The 19,607-nt window shown below is 34.9% G+C and overlaps 1 protein-coding gene across 6 annotated transcripts in view; it reads left to right on the top strand.

Annotated features, from left to right (window-relative positions):
- HMCN1 (hemicentin 1) overlaps window positions 1-19,607 on the top strand; it is a 454,750-nt gene that overhangs the window by 376,023 nt on the left and 59,120 nt on the right. For all 6 annotated transcript variants that reach the window (XM_015447093.4, XM_015447120.4, XM_005540243.5 and 3 more), the window contains 13 exons: window positions 3,941-4,082; window positions 5,103-5,247; window positions 5,944-6,071; window positions 6,383-6,539; window positions 8,124-8,245; window positions 8,580-8,744; window positions 10,316-10,423; window positions 10,872-11,009; window positions 11,145-11,279; window positions 12,252-12,521; window positions 14,910-15,100; window positions 17,344-17,557; window positions 19,140-19,274. In XM_015447093.4, the coding sequence (XP_015302579.3) occupies window positions 3,941-4,082; window positions 5,103-5,247; window positions 5,944-6,071; window positions 6,383-6,539; window positions 8,124-8,245; window positions 8,580-8,744; window positions 10,316-10,423; window positions 10,872-11,009; window positions 11,145-11,279; window positions 12,252-12,521; window positions 14,910-15,100; window positions 17,344-17,557; window positions 19,140-19,274 (2,050 nt within the window). The remainder of the gene's footprint in view (window positions 1-3,940; window positions 4,083-5,102; window positions 5,248-5,943; window positions 6,072-6,382; window positions 6,540-8,123; window positions 8,246-8,579; window positions 8,745-10,315; window positions 10,424-10,871; window positions 11,010-11,144; window positions 11,280-12,251; window positions 12,522-14,909; window positions 15,101-17,343; window positions 17,558-19,139; window positions 19,275-19,607) is intronic.

Here is a 19,607-nt window from a genome sequence, read left to right on the forward strand (position 1 = left end):
CAAATTCCTTTTTGAGATTAAAAAATAAAAAATCAGCTCTAGGGCCTTTGCTAGGTACTCAAAACCAAGTAACATCAGGCTACTAATTATTCAACATTGCAGCAGTAAGCACAGGGTTTTTAAATTAGCTTTATTATTTGCTTTATTATTTGCCTTTGCCGGGGTAGTTAATAGTTGGTCATGGGTCAAAGAAAGGTATTTAGATTCATGACACTCTGGAAATTTGCCAAAGTATGTATTTCCTTGTGCCCTTGCATTGAAGTCTGATTTGAAATACTCACCTATTTCTTAAGACAGAAGAAACCAACAAAGTCTCAAAATAACTGCCACATCTCTAGGGAGAATGCTTCTTTTACTGAATTTCCCTTGTCTAAGCTTGGACCTCATGAGTGACCCCAAAGATACCAGGTGTCTGAGACTGGAATCCGTGAAGAACCAGTTACTGGCTGTCTAAAACTTGCCATGCTCAGATGATACCTACCTGCTGTCATAGAGTGTCAAAGGCCAGGATCTTCAGTAGCCTTTTAGAGACTACTGAAAGCTTTGACTGTGAATGTTTTGATTGTGATTATCCTAGTGATTTTTTTCTTCTTTGTTCTTCCTCATCCTCTTATTGTAACCTATACTTTGTTTCTAATAGTTAATTACAAAAGGGGATTATGTCCCCTAACATCTAAGACATAAAGACTTCCACCACCACTAAACCACACAAACACCAAACATGGAGGGGCTGGGTTCTGAGAGTTACTAACATGCTAAATCATCATGCATATCACTTAACCCTCCGGTACTTCAGTTTCTCTATTTATTGTGTGCCTACTAGAATACCAGGTGCTATGATTGCTACTGAAAATAGGCTTTACCCTCAAGGAGCTCACACACCATCTGAGAAGACAGGTTAGTCAAAGATTATAGAATGGATACCACTAATAAATTGTATATTAGAAGTATGTGTAGAAACAGAGATGAGAAGCAAAGAACCCAGACTAAAGGGTAAGGAACAGCCCATGGAAGTCTTTAAAGATGAGCTCAGTTTTAAAGGATCAGTATATAGTGGGTGAGGCCGGAGAAGAAAGTGATTCCAATTACAGGTAATGGCATGTACAAAGCTATTACAAGAAAAGGAAGGCTGCTGGTCTGAGAACTGCAAGTAGCTTGGTATACCTGAAATAGATCTTGGTTAAAATCTTTGCTGATTCCCCTTAGATTTCAGGATTCTGGTTAAACCACACAACTGAGCTCACAAGCCCTTTCATGCTCTGACTTTGCCTCCATAGTCTGATCTCCCATGTGTGCACTTTACTCCAGACCATTAGGGGTAAAGGTATAAACTGAGTGAATGTTGATGATGGAGAAGTCTAGGTTGATCCCAGGTTGACCAAGTGATGGCAATCCTAGGAAAGGGTAAGTTCACTAGTGATGAAAAATGAAAAAAAGATGAGTTCAGGTTTAGACATTTTGAGTTTGAATTACCTATATTTTCCAAGAGGAGATTGTAGAAATCATTTAAAAATATTGGCCCGTATTTCATCAAAAAAGGCTTTGGTTTCATGGTCCATATTTACTTTAAAAAAAAAAAAAAAGCGGCCTTTGATGTAATCATCATGGTATAATCTCTTGTTGAAGTCATAAGTTTGTAGGAGGTTGACTAGAAAGCAGAGTATGAGAGTCCCAGTTAAGTGAAAATAAAGCTTTAGGCAATAGTAACAATTACAAGGTGAGCATAGGAAAAAAGATGATGAATGAGACTGAGCAGGAGGACTCAGAAATAGGATTAAAAGTAGGAAACACTGGTGTATTAAAAGTCAAGGAAAAGGTCGGGGGTGGTTAACAAAGGCCACAGAAGGTACAATAAAGTTGTGTCCATTAGCTTTGGTAATACATATAGGTAATTAAAGACCTGAGCAGTGGTTCTTCAAAGAGTGATCGAAGTAGAAGGCAGGTTACAGTTGTTTGGAGAGTAAATGGAAGAAGAGGAAGTAGAAGCAATCGTGAACCGTTCTTTAAAGATTTCTGTATGTGTATTTGCTGAAAGAAAGAGATTGAAGACAGAGGAGAGAGAAAGATCAGTTTATGTGACAAGTTATGTTGGATAGGGGAGGTATGAGACCCAGGCACAGTTGAATGGGTTAGCCTTGTCGAGAAGGGTCATCCATTTTCTGCAGAGATGGGGAAATAGAATAGAAGGTTGCATTCATACCCAAGGTGGGAGGAGGGGAGAACTGCTGGTGTGGGGCTTTAATTTTCTCAGTGGAACAGGAAGTGAGATTATCAGCTAAGAATGAGGTTCTATCAGGAGACAAGTTAAATTTGGAAGAATTATAGGTAGTCTATGGAAGGAAAACCAGAGAAAATTATAATGAGACTTAATAAGTTAGCAGAAAGTACTGATATTCATGGAAGAAAAACATTATGAGAATCAATCTGAGCCAGATATGGTGGTTCACGCTACAATCCCAGCACTTCGGGAGGCCAAGGCAGGATTGCTTAAGGACAGGGGTTCAAGACCAGCTTAGGCAACATAGCAAGACCCCACCTGCATAAAAAAAAATTAGCTGGGTATGGTGGCGCACATCTGTAGTTGTAGCTACTGAGGATACTGATGTGGGAGGATTGCTTGAGCCCAGGATTTTGAGATTACAGTGAACTATGATAGCACCACTACTGCAGCATGGGTGACAGAATAAGAATCTGTCTCTTAAGAAAAAAAAAATCACTCTGAAAGTTTTTATTAGCCTAAAACTCTGCTATACCCATATAAAAGTTAAAAATTAAAATATTTTTTATAGAACTTACTATACATATTTAAGAAATCGCTTATTCTCATCAAAGGTAACATAATTTTATCACTAATAGCACCAATAGAAAGGACTAGAGAAAATGTGTGAACTTTTAAAATAAATGAACCTGAACTGCATATTTTACTTCGAGCAATGTTTTATTAGAAAGATATATGTATCTGGGACCAAGCTCATATGGTAGAGAAATCTTATTTGGACTATTCCTGAAATGCTTTCATCTTAGGTACAATGAGAGAATATCAATCTTTGATGCTATCTGGAATTTTTTAACAACTATGATCATATATTTTATCCTTAAATTACTTGTTCATATATGTAGCTCTCCAGTTAGACTTAATAGCAGACATTAGGTTTCATTGTGCTATGTTTTCATAATTTTTGGTCTATGCCTAGTTAAGAATAAATTCTTAAGAAATATTTGTGGTAGTTTACTTATTTTTTAAAAATGTTGGACTACAATGTTTTCCTCTAAGTTAACCAAAGTTAGTCAGCAGGCTTTCAGTTATAAGTGACAGAATTCAAATTCAAACCAACTTAAATGAAAAGGAAAAACAAAAAGGAAATGTATTGGCTACAATAATTGGTGAATTTCCAGAGGCTCTAACTATGTAATGAGGCATCTATCCTTTCTCTGAATGAACTCTACTTGTATTGCCTTAGATTCAGGACAGGCTGTTTCCACATGATAAGACTGCCACTAGGCTTAGGTCATCCTCACAACCTGTGATTCTAGGAAAAAGGGCACATCCTTTCCCTGACACGCCCAGCAGAGTCTAGAGGAGGACTCTGGTAGGCCTGACTTAAGTCACCTGCCCATTCCTGAATGGATCATAATTGTCAAAGGAATTGGGGGCATAACGTCACTCATTAAAACAGTTCCCAGGGATTTTTGATACTACGAAAATGGTGGAGGAGCAGACAAAAGCATGCTGACAGACAGCAGCTCCTTTTACTTAGCATCGCTCGTTAAAACAGTTCCCAGGGATTTTTGATACTATGAAAATGGTGGAGGAGTAGACAAAGCATGCTGACAGACAACAGCTCCACAGTTCACTATAGTTACTTTTGATGCTGTGAAATAATATTTACTCTCTTTTCCTGACATTTTAATGGTAAATTTATTTACTTGCTGAATCCAGGCAACACCTCGAGTGCGAATCCTATCTGGAGGGAGATACTTGCAAATCAACAACGCAGACCTAGGTGATACAGCCAATTATACCTGTGTTGCCAGCAACATTGCCGGGAAGACTACAAGAGAATTTATTCTCACTGTAAATGGTAAGAAAAGGTATTCATTGTTCCACAATTTAAAAATCTGACCAAGGGCATTCAAAGAGATGATAGCTTTTTCTTATGTGCATACTAAATGAAGCCTTGTGCTTATCTTACTGCTTTTGAAAAAGGCAACATGGAGTATTTGTATTAGATCTATACTGCAAATTAACTCAATTTCCAAAAAACACAACTAGAGATATTTTAGTCTATCTTAGAGAATATGTCCAATTACTGTTAGCATATCATGATGTTTTATGTCATTCAGAATCAGAACCATTGAGGAAGTCAATACACTAAATCACTGGATGACAAATAGCCCATCATTTAGTTCACCTTCATTGATGGTGGCTTGAGAGTACATATGTGCCAAACAGAGACTGCCATAGGACTGTAATTTTGTTAAATATAGTATCTGAATGCCAACATTTAGGAATATAGACTTTTCCTCAAAACAGTCTATTGGATATTTAATATATAAAATTTTACAGAATAGTGGGTGACCCACACAACTAATATCTCTAATACTAAAATTAAAATTCAGGCTGTCTATTCCCATATGAACTCAATGATCAATAAAATGCATGCTCTGAGAATTGCATGATTGATCACAGATGTGCTTTTTGTTAAAACAGCCCACTTTCTGTTCTTCATTTAAAGTGAAGCTGTTTCAGTGTTAACATTCTCTGACCATTATTTGGCCAAAGAGAAATAAGAAATATCATATTTAATTTGCATCAGACTAGAGCTGAGTTTCATTTAAGCCTCTCTCACAGTAAGCCAGATTTCATACACCATATTAGAGATTTAAAATCCCCCTGCCTACCTACCCTTTATTTTTAAAGGCAAAGTATCTCGAGTAAGACTTCAGTAATTAAACCTCAATTATATTTATACTAACCTAGATTCATGTAGACAAAGCTATACATTTGACTCAAAGCTCATCTTATATTACATCTTCAGTGTCTTCATGCAGGCTGTGTTATTTAGTATCACTGAATTTTTTCATGTGCATCTCTTGTTCAGTTCCTCCAAACATAAAGAGGGGCCCCCAGAGTCTTGTAATTCTTTTAAATAAGTCAGCTGTATTGGAATGCATCGCTGAAGGTGTGCCAACTCCAAGGATAACATGGAGAAAGGATGGAGCTGTTCTAGCTGGGAATCATGCAAGGTAACAATACTGGAAAATTAAAAAATGCTGTAAGACTTGACATACAAATTCTTAAATTTTTTTTCTAGTGCACTATTTTGGTCTCATTATGTTTAGAATTAGCATTTCATCTTAATACAATAATCAAAATGTAGTATTTTATTATTTTTCTGAGACAGAGACTTGCTCTGTTGCCCACGCTGGAGTGCAGTGGCATGATCTTGGCTCATTGCAACCTCCGCCTCCTGGGTTCAATTGATTCTCCTGCCTCAGCCTCCCAAGTAAACTGAAATTACAGGTGCATGCCACCACGCCCAGCTAATTTTTTGTATTTTTAGTAGAGATGGAGTTTCACCATGTTAGTCAGGCTGGTCTCAAACTCCTGACCTCAGGTGATCCGCCCACCTCAGCCTTCCAAAGGGCTGGGATTACAGGCATGAGCCATCACTCCAGGCCCAAATTTAGTAATTTAAAAGCATAATCCCTGAGGCTTATGTCTACCTAATGATTATAATCCATTCAAGATCACAAGCCCATCTGTTATGCACCTTTGCGTCGTAACTTTTTCTTCCACCAAGGGTATTGTAAACATGTGTCATCTGAAACAGGAAAAAAACTGAATGGATTTCACCAAGTGTTTAACATTTCCCTCAGTCAAAATATGAATAATCAAAAAAAGGCTGATTCAGAAGACTTCACTTGTGGTTTCTCTTGCAGATATTCCATCTTGGAAAATGGATTCCTTCATATTCAATCAGCACATGTCACTGACACTGGAAGGTATTTGTGTATGGCCACCAATGCTGCTGGAACAGATCGCAGGCGAATAGATTTACAGGTTCATGGTAAATACACTTTATAGATGACATCCAGTCTCTGTGTCAAATGCTCTTTGATAGCCTAAACTAGTGAGGTCATAAAGATCTTGACATTGAAGGCTAGTTAAGCAATTTACATTGTATTATGAATAGTCAAGCCCCAAGTTTTCTCCTTAGTATAGTTAATATCATCACAGCACTATTAAAATTCACAGAGCCTTGTTTGCTCATAACTATGAAGCCAGTTAACAATGACTAATTTCAATTCAGCAGAAATATTTCAGATGGCACACTATTTGCTGACTGTGTTTCCTTCTTATTTGGTGACATCGTCTTAGTTCCTCCATCTATTGCTCCGGGTCCTACCAACATGACTGTAACAGTAAATGTTCAAACTACTCTGGCTTGTGAGGCTACTGGGATACCAAAACCATCAATTAATTGGAGAAAAAATGGGCATCTTCTTAATGTGGATCAAAATCAGAACTCATACAGGTAAGGATAATTTAATTGAAAACTCCCACCAACTATTTAGAAACAGTTTCTAATGAATCAACATTTTAATTCTATCAGTGGGGCCAGCAAATCTATGGACTATAACAAATTAGCTAGCATATAGAGGGTTTTTTTTCCTTAATACGGACTTAGGTTTTCAGCCTAAAATATTTTTCTGAATTATAGGTCATCTTTTCCATACATAAACCCTGTGGAATGAATGTCAGTGATTATATATAGGATTAGATTTATATCCTGCCTTATTTAGTACCTTTTAGAATTTTATAAAGGTAAAGAATAAGAACATCATTTTATATAAAAGAAAAACTATTCTGTAAAAATAAATATAAGCTTTAGTTATAGAATAAAAGTCAAATTTTACACCTTAAGATACAATTTAGATATTGGCAGAATGTGTGTAGGGAGGAAAAACAGCATTTCCTCCAATTTTTTTTTTTTTTGCCTTTTTCCAAGCTTTACTGCCATAGCTCATAATATGGCAATATCTATTTTTCAAAGGCTAAACTTTAAATCACTAAGAATTTCTGATGTTATAGGTAAGCATCATTTTTTGGATCTTACCTGAGCTATTAGATCGTTACTCTGTCAAACATTTGCTGTAGCACTAAAAACAAATGCTCTCTTATGTCCACTTTGACAAAAATCAGTTCCAACACATCAGGAAATATAAAACTAGGAGTGCCTCAGTTGAAATTCTATCATGTCTCTTTTTCACCCTTTTAATCTTTTGGCATTGGGAGGTTCAGTGACTTGCAAGTATACACTGTATGGAAAATGTGCTATGCTTTTTAATAAAAAGGTGTGTCAAATATGTTTTTATTAATGTTTTTATTAAACCATTTCTATCATGCATAGTGTGAAGTAGATATTCTAATTTAGATTTACTTTAAATCATGTATGTGTATTTACTAAACCTCCTAAAATGTGAAGTGTTCTAGATTTTAGTTTTTATATATATATATATATATACACACACACACACACATACACACAGTTATTCAAAACTACATATAGATAGATATAGATATTGCCATATTATCTACAAAGTAGCCACACATTTAAGGAGACATGTGAAGTACGTAAAGGAGTGAGACACACAGACTTGTCATTAGTCATCTGTCAATGGAAATAAACAAATATCAACCTGCTAGGTTATTGTGAAATTTAGAGATAATTTATGCAAAGCATTTAAGATGGTGCCAGGAGTGAATTTGATGCCCAGTAGACGTGGCTTTTATCAGTATTCTCATTGTACTGTATTTCTCCTAGGAGAGCAAGGTTGATCATGATATAAGCATTCAGAGAATGTAAGATTCCCTCTTCAGACAATCCTTCCAACAATTACTTCCTGTAAATATTATACCAAGTTTGAGGCTCTAGAAAGCCACTGCCATATAAACAAACTGTAATGCATAAAGTTTGCCTCAGGCACATGATGTTAATTTTAACATGAGGGAAGAGTACTGTTTTCATCAATTTACAACATGGTACCGTGTTAAACTAGCTGGGAAAATTTATGAAAACCTACATATAGTATCTCATGCTTTGAAATCTGTCTTCTAGGCTCCTTTCTTCAGGTTCACTAGTAATTATTTCCCCTTCTGTGGATGACACTGCAACCTATGAGTGTACTGTGGCAAACGGTGCTGGAGATGATAAAAGAACTGTGGATCTCACTGTCCAAGGTAGAACTGGCTTGGAACATGGATTGAAACATGATAATGCTATCACTTCATCATTCCACTACTTTACAAAAGGGATCCCTTTTCTTTCCTTTTTTTAAACATTTATTCATGGGTACGTGTGCGGGTTTGTTATATGGGTAAACTTGTGTCATGGGGGTTTGTTGTACCGATTACTTCATCACCCAGGTATTAACCCAGAAATAAAAGGAGGAATCCCTTTTATACTTACCTAACTTTCACTTTCAGCACAAAAAGATGATGTATGATAAGTCTTTGGAATTCTTTAACAGTTGGAAATGTGTAGTTTTTTCCCTTTTTGTTGTTGTTGTTTTAGTTCCACCTTCCATAGCTGATGAGCCTACAGATTTCCTAGTAACCAAACATGCCCCAGCAGTAATTACCTGCACTGCTTCAGGAGTTCCATTTCCCTCAATTCACTGGACCCAAAATGGTATAAGACTGCTTCCCAGGGGAGATGGCTATAGAATTCTGTCCTCAGGTAAGACCAAGCTCAGTGATTTCACATCTATCGATTGTATTAGTTATTGATGCATATTCTTACCTGGTCTTTGTTGCACCAGAATAAAAGAATAAAATATGCATGCATTCTTAGACTTAAAAATCTGGAAAACAGATTGTTAAAACATATTTTTCACATAGGAAGGGGATCTAGGGAATGAAAGAAAAAGAAGTCTGGAAGCAAAATAATATTTAAGACTGATCTGAATATAATAAACATGATCACCGGTATTTGTGTATATTTACCAAACCTAAGGTTTAACAAATTCCTGAGTTACCTGAGAGTGAATCACACTTATTTCATTGGCCAAATGGAATGTCTCTTCATTTAATGAACATTCAGTGCCTCAGACAGGATATATACTCTACTAAGATTCTGAGACTATATAACTAAAACAGGGTTCTAGGTTTCAAGGCTTTTAAAATTGAGTATGTAAGACTGAGTAGTGAGTTCTGTGAAGGAAAAATGTTTATAGTGGTAGTAACCCTCATTTATACAATTTATAGTATTGAAGAAAAAAAAATCACCTAAAGTATAGGTGATTCACATTGGTATTTCTAAAACTTATCCTACACTGGGGAAACACAATAGAGATAAAGTGAGTAACTAATATCCTGGGACTTTATGAGTATGTGCATATTATTCTAAGAGAATTTGTATGGAAGGGAAATAGTGGAAAATTTGTTCCCAGGATGCAACTTGGCTTTCAAGACAAATTATTTTGACTATAGAGTGATAGCCATTCAAATCATAAAATATATATAAATATATGTATATTTAGAATAAAGTATCAGGCTAAGAAAACAACTTAGAACTTTCTCAAAATATTAAACCCATCAACTTCATTCCTAGGTATTTACCCAAAGAAATGAAAACACTGGTCTACACAAAGACTTACATGCACATCTTCATACAGCATCATTTGCAATAGCCAAAAAGTGGAAACAATTCAAATGTCCATCAGCTGATAAATGGATAAATAAAATGTGGTATATCCATGCAATGGAATTCTGTTTGGCAATAAAAAGGAACAAAATATTGACAAATGCTACAGCAGATGAACCTCAAAAACATTATGCTCATAGTGAAAGAAGTCAGACACAAAGGACCACATACTGTATGATTCAATTTATATGAAGTGTTCAGAAAAGGCAAATCTGTATAATCAGAAAGCAGACTAGAGGTGGGCTAAGGCCAGGGTTGGAAGTGGGGAATGACTGTAAATGAGCACCAGGTTTCTTTTGGGGGTGATGGAAATATTCTAAAATTTGATTGTGGTGATGTTTGTATAACTCTATAAGTATACTAAAAATCATTGAATTGTGCATTTAAATAAGTGACTCTTATGGTATGTAAATTATGCCTCAATAAAGCTGTTAGTAATAATTTAAGTACTGTGCTAGGCACTTCAGGGGATACAAGTATGAATATAAGCCAAGCACCACCATGCTAGTTGCAGAAAACACACAAAAGAGAGTCAAATTTTATTGAACAACAACAAAAAAAAACTGAGATGCACTATACATTAAAAGTTTTTTTTTCCTTTTTAGGAGCAATTGAAATACTTGCCACCCAATTAAACCATGCTGGAAGATATACTTGTGTCGCTAGGAATGCGGCTGGCTCTGCACATCGACATGTGACCCTTCATGTTCATGGTATGGAAGGCTATTTACTCACTCATTCAAAGTTCGCTGGGTTTGGGGAGGTTTTTCTGTTCATATTTATTCTGAAAGGTGGTACTGTCTAGAGCTATGAATCATAGTAATATCTTGGGGACATGAAAGCCTGGTAGATATTTTTAATAGGCTAAAAAAGGTGCACAAATGACAAACTACTCAAAGTAACTCCAAAATAATTTTTCTTCTTGGATTTTTATAATCTGTTCCTGACTCTAGTCTTCCAGCGGAGTTCTTCTAACGGAAACTGGCTACTGTAGCAAGACTCAAAGAATGCAGTGTGGCCAACATTCACTTTTCTCTTGGGCAATCAAATCACTAATATTTTAGAATTATGAATTTGGGTATTTTTAAGCTCATTACTATAATAGACATGGTTTCCATTAACTAGTGCTATTACTTCTTTTTGTTGATTGGTTTCTTATAGAGCCTCCAGTCATTCAGCCCCAACCAAGTGAACTACAAGTCATTCTGAACAATCCTATTCTATTACCATGTGAAGCAACAGGGACACCCAGTCCTTTCATTACTTGGCAAAAAGAAGGCATCAATGTTATCACTTCAGGTACCTACCACTGTTTCTATCAAGAAAATCATAGCACATCAGTGTTTTAAAATTCAAATCAGCGTGATTGTTTTTAATGAAAAGGTTTTTTTTGTTTGTTTGTTTTTTTCACTCTGCTTTTGTAATGTGATGTAGGCAAAAACCATGCAGTTCTTCCTAGTGGCAGCTTACAGATCTCCAGAGCTGTCCGAGAGGATGCTGGCACTTACATGTGTGTGGCCCAGAACCCAGCTGGTACAGCCTTGGGCAAAGTCAAGTTAAATGTCCAAGGTACCTAAATAATTCATCTCTGTTTTCAATTCAAAGATGTTTGTAACAATGTCTACCAAATATTTATATATCTAAATTGCTTATGCTGCTGTTCCCCCATAGTTCTCAACATTCTTAGTTTGTATTATCCTACTGGTTTTTCTATCACTTTTATGAAGAAAGTTTAGTGTATTTTATTTTTCTAGCCATTGTTTGTATAAGAAAACACAGGCATATAATCCTATTTTGAACTTCTATGAACCTCTATTTGATACTCTATTTCATTATATAGGTAAAACTCTTCCCACTTATTTGGAAACCTATGAAAGGGCTCATAATAAGGATTTTCTTTCCAAGTGTTTACAATAGGCTAATCACCACTTAGCTATTAGTCTGGATATTCTATTGAGTTGTAATGCATCACTATAAAGAAGATTATGAAATAACTGAATAATCATATTATTTATAGCAACAAAATTATTTGGTTGAATTTGTGCTTGCCATTACATTTGTATTTCCAAGGGGACAGTCTATTCAGAGCAGTTAATTTTTTTCCAAAATATTTTCCAAAACTTGGTGTTCATTTTGGAAGTTTAAATACCTAAAGTGAATCACATAATTTATGTAAATGAGTGACATAAGAGTCACTCATTTAATTTATGAATCACATAAATTATGTAAGTGTATCAACATAATTTTGTTGATACAGCTTAAATTTTCTAGACATGCAAGCCCTCATGACTATATGTTTATCTCCTCATCTAAAATCGACTATCACTTAACATTTATTTGTTAGCTGGGGACTAGTTTTCTGAAGTGTGCCCAGTTACTTTTTTGTTCCCATGAAAAAGTGTAGTGCTCCTTTTCTAATGATATGATGAAGTCAGGATTTTGTTTCTTATCAATGTTTGCTAGAGCAGTACTGTAGTATGTAATATGTGCACTCACGCTTCTAAGATGAACTTTGAACTTTATATTTTTTGTATCTTTTAGTTCCTCCAGTCATTAGCCCTCATCTAAAGGAATATGTTATTGCTGTGGACAAGCCCATCACATTACCATGTAAAGCAGATGGCGTCCCACCACCTGACATTACATGGCATAAAGATGGGCGTGCAATTGTGGAATCTATCCGCCAGCGCGTCCTCAGCTCTGGCTCTCTGCAAATAGCATTTGCCCAGTCTGGTGATGCTGGTCATTACACCTGTATGGCAGCCAATGTAGCAGGATCAAGCAGCACAAGCACCAAGCTCACCGTCCATGGTAGGTTGTTTAACATGAATTATTTCTGTCTGCTACACTACCATGGCAAAGATAAAAGGCTACCAAGAGCAAATCTGATAGAAGTCAAAAACCCTTAAACTCAGTAATCCAAAGTGTGTGTTGGGGGCGGGGGTGTGGTATGTAGGTACACTTCAAATCTGTTTTCTGTGGACTGTGTTTATGTGTGTTTGTGCACATAGGTGTGTGAGAGAGACAGATTTTATTAATATTGCCAGGATTTTTAATGTGTTGCTGGTATCCTCACATGTTGTGATTAGTTGACTTATGAGGAGTCTGTTTGTGTTTTGTGACTTTTCTGCTTTACTTTTCAAGCTTCAAGTCATCTTGGTTCAAAATGAATCACCATATGGCCTACATTGTATGACTTGACCCTAATGAGAATTAGGAGATCTATTTGATTCATTATATTAAAGTGGCAAAATATTTACCTATACATTTTTATAACAGAAAAATATCTTTCCTTTATATTAAGACAACAAAATATTGAAAAATCAGCATTGAAATATTTTTAGTTTTTATTGTATATTTTGACTAAGGATAGAATCCATGTTAATATCAGTGGTAGGAAACAATAGCAGATGAAACTGCTTCCAACCTCTCTTTTCAGAGGTAATTATAATGAGGAGTTTCTGCTTTTTCATTTTTCAGAAATTTGTGAAAGCTGTTTTATTTTCAATTGCATTTTAATTTTCTGTAACTTCAGAATAACAGAGATAATTTTGAGTGGAAACATTTTTGGTTGAATAATTTAGCCAAAATTAAAAATCACCATTTATGAGTTTTCCAAATAAATCCCCTGCTTTCAGTTAACATAATTAATCAATATACACTATCCATTTGCCTTCAAATAAATAATACTCCTTCTTTTCAAGTGTCTGTAGAAAATTTACCAAAATTGACCTAAACAAAGAAATTGTTAATAAGTTTCAAAAAGATAGACCATAATTTCTACCCACCATGCAATAAAGCTAGAAATTTGTAATCAACTTTCAATGCCAAAACCCCAAACCCAGACGACTTTAAAAACACTCTTCCAGCCAAAAAGTAGGTCAAAGAATAATTTTCTATTTTCAGATTATTTAGAAAATAAAGACATGACATATCAAAATGTACAGTGTGTGCTCAAAGCTAAAATCAATAGAAAGTCATAGCCATAATTATTTCATTTTGAAAAAGAAAGAACTGAAGTAAATATACAAATGCTGCAACTTTGTATCCCCTAACAAAAGACAAATCGCAATGCAAGGAAATCAGGATAAAGAAGATAATGAAAATAGAGCATGAATTAATTAAAAATGAATATTTATGATGCACCATTGAGCAAAATCAATTTTTGTGTTTTCCAAATTATAATGTTTATATCTATTATTAATGTTTGTATATTTAATCATATCATAAAAGATAAAAATTAACTATTTTAATTGAAAGCAGTTAATTTAACTGAAACCAGCTAAAGTTTATATAGCAATTTTATTTTTGCTAAGGTCAACTGTTCTCCTGTCACTCTTTAAAATGTCATTAAGATGGGTCCACTTCTCACTGATTTGTTTGAATAATTCCACATTCATTGTTTTGGGAAGGGAGTGTATTTTTACTTTTGAGCCAAGAATTCTTAATACTTTTTGTCTTTTCTTTAGAAGTAACTATCTTAGTTCTAAGTCCAGTCGAGTATTTTTTATTACACTAAAATATTCAGTTCATCTCTATATTGCCTAAATTCTAGTTAAAAAAAAATTGAGTCACAGGAAGTATTTGGTACTATAATGTACCAAGTGTGCAGAGTTATAAAGTCATTATGAAAATTTCCTGACAGTATAAAAACTGAATTAAATGTCTTGATCTGGTTTACTTGTATTCATTATAACATGTAAAATACTGCAATAAGTATTTTTTTCTACAGCACTTTGTGATATTCAATATTGGGTGTCTTATAGTGTTTTCTGGTAGCTATTATTAGTTCATCCTCATAATATATCTCTGAGACAAATATAGCAGTTATACAACCATAGAAGCATTTTTTGGTTTTGTTGTTGGTTTGTTTTACTTCACTGCAATAAACAGAAGTAACTCAAAGATGGAAAAGTCAGGAAGCCAAATAAAATCTAAAGATCTTCTACCCAGTTCTGTCATTTGCTCAGAAACTGAATGTAAATATATTCAGTAAGTTCAAATACATTAGGATTCTTGCTAGCACCAAAAATACTGATTTCTTTCATAGCAGGAAGCAAATCAATATCGTAATATTTCATTTTTAATATTTCTAGCAAAGTTACCATGAAGAGAGTTTTTTGTGTGTTAATTTTTATTGTGAATAAAGACATTATTGAACTCAGCTTCCTGGATGACTCTTTTTTAAACTCTTCATAGTACCACCCAGGATCAGAAGCACAGAAGGACACTACACGGTCAATGAGAATTCACAAGCCATTCTTCCATGCGTAGCTGACGGAATCCCCACACCAGCAATTAACTGGAAAAAAGACAATGTTCTTTTAGCTAACTTGTTAGGAAAATACACTGCTGAACCATATGGAGAACTCATTTTAGAAAATGTTGTGGTAAGTTTAATGGACATGAACAGATACGTTAAGCCAGATTATAAGTTTGCTGTCATACTTTTAGTAATTTAGCATGGAAGTATATTCTTTAATAATTAAAAAAAAAATTCTTATAAAATCAGGTCACAAAATTAATTTTACACATATTTCATTTTATGTCCCTTGAATAATATTTAACAGATGATAGGAACTCACAAATGCCCTCCTTCTAAAATTATGTTTGTGGAAATATGTGTTTATCAGGAAAAATTTTAAGTACCATTGCTATATTCTCTGCTCTTAACCTTACAGGGCAATGATAAGTATCTAGAGTAAATAACTTTCAATTCTTTAGTACTTCAAGGGGAAAAAATGTTAAACATTTTTTTAAAAAGGAAAAAAGTCTATATGTCTCAATGCACTCAGAAGCAGTCATTAATATTCAACATAAGTATTCATATATATTCATATTTGAATATTCCTATTCAAATATTCAACAAATGTTTATCGAACACCTTCTCTGCAACTAGCACTAGTTTAGACACTGGGAATACATCAGGGAACAAAAGAATCAAAGATCTTTGCCCTTATGGAGTTTATATATAGAGGAAGGAGACAATAAAAATGAAAAATAATGATGTCAGAAGAAAATAAGTCAGAAGAAAAAAAAATGGCATGAAAAATAAGAGAGGGGTAAAGGGTGTCAGGAGTTGGAGCAGTGAAGATTACAGTTGTAAATAGGGTAGTCAGAGTAAGTTCTCTTTGGGAAGGTGACATTTGAGCCAAACTTGAAGGAAGTGAATTAGCCAAGCAAATATGTGGAGGAGCAGACCAGGGGAAAAAAAAAAAATAGGTGGAGCAAAGCACTTGAGGTGGAAACATGTCCAGTGTATTTGAAAAACAGGAAGCCAGTGAAAGCAAAGCAAAGAATGAAAGGAGAAAGACGTCAGTGATAAATGGAGGCCAAATCATGTCAGGTCTTACAGGTCATTGTACAATTTTACCTTTTACTCTAAGTCAGAATCCATTGCAGGTTTTTGAGCAGGTTTTTATATGCCTTACATTTTTACATTTTTAAAGCGTTATGTTGGCTGTTGTGGTGAGAATCAGAGGTAGGGAGACAAGGACAGGACCAGTGAGACCTCTTGGGAAGACTGTCTGGAGGCAGATGAGAAATGATAGAACTCAAAGCAGGATGTTAGCAGAGAAGAGGCAAGAAGTAAGATTCTGCATATACTTTGAAGCTAGCATTTTCTGATCGATTGCAAGTAGGGTGTGAGGAAAAAAAAAATAAGAATGACTCAAATGTTTGAGACTGAAGGCATGAACAATTGGAAGGGTGAAATAGCCATCAGCTGCGATGGTGAAGGCTACAGGCAGTACAAGAAGGGGCCGTTGGAAGGAATTGGGAGCTCAGTTTTGGGGCATGAGTGTGAGACATATCTTCGGCATCAGAGCAAAGAGTTAGAATAAGAAGTTCAATAGACTTTGAGTTTGTAAGAAAGTATCAGTATTTGGGTTGGAGATGCTGATAGTCATCAGCATAAAATTTATATTTAAAGCCATAGCACTGTATGAGATCACCAAAAAAATGAGTACAGATATAGCAGAAAAGAGGACCAGAGGCTGAGCCTTCTCACATGCCAACATTCAGATGTTAATGTTGAGGAGAAGCCCCCAAAAAAGTTGGAGAAGCAACCAGTGAGATAGGAGGGAAACTAGGAGAGCATAGTGTCCTGAAAGCCATGTAAAGGTGGTTTCAGATAGAAAGGACTTGTAATTGTGTCAGGTGCTACAAATGCATCAAGAAAGATGAGTCATGAGAGCTGGTCATTGAATTTAGCAAGTGAAGCCTCAGAATTGTAGGTAATAGTGCCCTTTCTCTTACCATTTCCTCTGATAGTTTTGGTGGTCTTTGATACCACCTTACTCAGAGAGCCAACTATGCTGTCAAGATGCTGTCAGCTTTTGGGATTATTTGCTCTTTATTTGTGCAATGCAGAGCATCTATACACTTGATATCTAGTAAACCACAGAATCTACAGTTTTCTGAAATCTTACCACTGTAGAATGATTATGGGCTTATATTTAAACTTCCATACATTTTAAATTATGTTATGCAAAAGCTAACCTGATGGTTAAAAGATGGAGATTTAAATTGTCTTTGGATAAGAGAGTTTCTTGAGGGCCTAGCTATGCAACTTGATGTATTTTATGTACTATGATGGATGATTATGAAATTTTAAATGCTACTTTTATTTTAGCTGGAGGATTCTGGCTTCTATACCTGTGTTGCTAACAATGCTGCAGGTGAAGATACACACACTGTCAGCCTGACTGTACATGTTCTCCCCACTTTTACTGAACTTCCTGGAGACGTGTCATTAAATAAAGGAGAACAGCTACGATTAAGCTGTAAAGCTACTGGTATTCCATTGCCCAAATTAACATGGACCTTCAATAACAATATTATCCCAGGTTGGTCATTTAATTCTCAAGAAGTGAATAAATACACCTATGTAGAACTCTAGACCAAACTCTATTTCCTCCAGCTGTGAAAATTAATTGAAAAGTAACAAGAATTGAATTGATTGCTTTAAAATCTGTAAAATGTGTGCCTCTGCTTGGATTTTACCCTCTACCCAATATATATGTTTTGTTCCTTCTTTAGGGCCATATATTGCAGGTTATAAGTAGCTTTTTTAACCTAAATATAATTCCCCCTACTCCATGAGAAGGCAGTATGTTTATATAGGTGCCTAAACTTATCACAGCTGGACCCCCTGCATCACTGATCAATGGATTAAGACGGCCACTGTTGGAGCCCTGAAGATTCACTTAATGTTACAGAGAAGAATTCTACTTCTCACTGTTTGCCTCAACCTCTATTATAGTGTAGATTAATTTATTTGGAAAATTTCTAGTCACTGTATATACTACAAGTTAAGGTCATGTCTGGAACCCAGGAGTACCCGTCCCTGGGTGAACAAATATCTACTTGTTAGACTTTGTCATCAGTATAAAGACTTTGTCGGTACTGAGAAATTGTCCTATCCCAAAATTGAGTCCTGAAGTATTATACTATTAGCATTTACTAAGTGTCTTGCTAGAAAAGTAGTAATAAGCTTGAGGGGTTTTTTTCTATTATAAAGAGTTATGTTAATGACTGAAATTTATCAACTGCATTACCTTAATAACAACAATACATCTCACTAAGAAAAAACAAACACTAAAAAATCTAATCAATATTGTTTTCTGAAAGTGCAGTAATGTAAATATACTTTTAAAGCTTAATTTTCCACTTAATATTCAGCAGTAAAATATTTTTTTAAAAAAACTTGAATGGGGAGAGCATGCAAGGTAAACATGCGTATTTAGATATGGACTGGTTTAGTCAGAATTTTATTTAGTCTTAGTTGTTTTAGGATTAGCATATTTGCCTTATATTTTCTTCTAAATGTTACACATTATAAATATTACTATCATAAATTTTTAATATCTGCCTTTGTAAATATTTATATAATCACCATTTATGATTTACAGAGAAGTTTAAATTATTACAAATTTGACTATGTTGTTATTACCTAACTAGCATAGGTTTTCATAATTTTCCCCTTTGACCTGCCAAGTCAGTTGAATTATAAGGTGAAAAGGTTTTCATGTGTTTGATGTAAAATGTTTGGGAGGGAAAGTGGTAGTGAGATAAATGAAATGGAAAATGTAATATTTCTGAATGAAATATTTTTGAAACTCAGACTACGAGCCAGCTTTAAGCAACACATTTAGATGAAAGGTTTACTTTAAGCCTAATTTTTAAAAGATGTTTGTTTTCATTCTCTTTTCCTGTTCCTTCTGTTGTTTTTTGTTCTTCAAACAAGTGTCTATAGACATAGTAAATAGCTCAGATGAAGAAATCTGTGGAAAAGGCTCTCTTCTCCAATGTCATCTCTTTGGTTCAATTGTTGACCAACTCATAAATCTAATGTGCAAAATATGGAGCTGTCGTGAAATTTTTCCTAGGTTCCTGAGAGGCATTTGTGTTGTTTCTTGTTTCCTTCAGCCCACTTTGACAGTGTAAATGGACACAGTGAACTTGTTATTGAAAGAGTGTCAAAAGAGGATTCAGGTACTTACGTGTGCACCGCAGAGAACAGCGTCGGCTTTGTGAAGGCAATTGGGTTTGTTTATGTGAAAGGTAGGTAAAAGCACTGCATTTTTAATTTATAATATATTCATAATGAATGGCTCAGGTTTTGCTTCTTAGTTTTTAATCCACTCAGTCCTATTTCACAGATGTACAAATTCATGAGGAAAAAATTATGAGCATTCAACTCAAAAGTAGATAAGAAGTGAAGAGATCATTTCACACAAAGTGGAATCATTCCCTTAGAATATTGAAATTGACAAAATTATCTGGTGATTTAGCAAGATTTGATTCTGGAAAATTCATGAGGTTTTAAGGTGGCTTTACTCCCCTCTTTACTAAATTATTTTTCCAAATAGATCAAAAATCACAAATTATCAGCAC

Source organism: Macaca fascicularis, chromosome 1 (genome assembly GCF_037993035.2).
Source record: "Macaca fascicularis isolate 582-1 chromosome 1, T2T-MFA8v1.1".
In the NCBI taxonomy this organism is placed as follows: domain Eukaryota; kingdom Metazoa; phylum Chordata; class Mammalia; order Primates; family Cercopithecidae; genus Macaca; species Macaca fascicularis.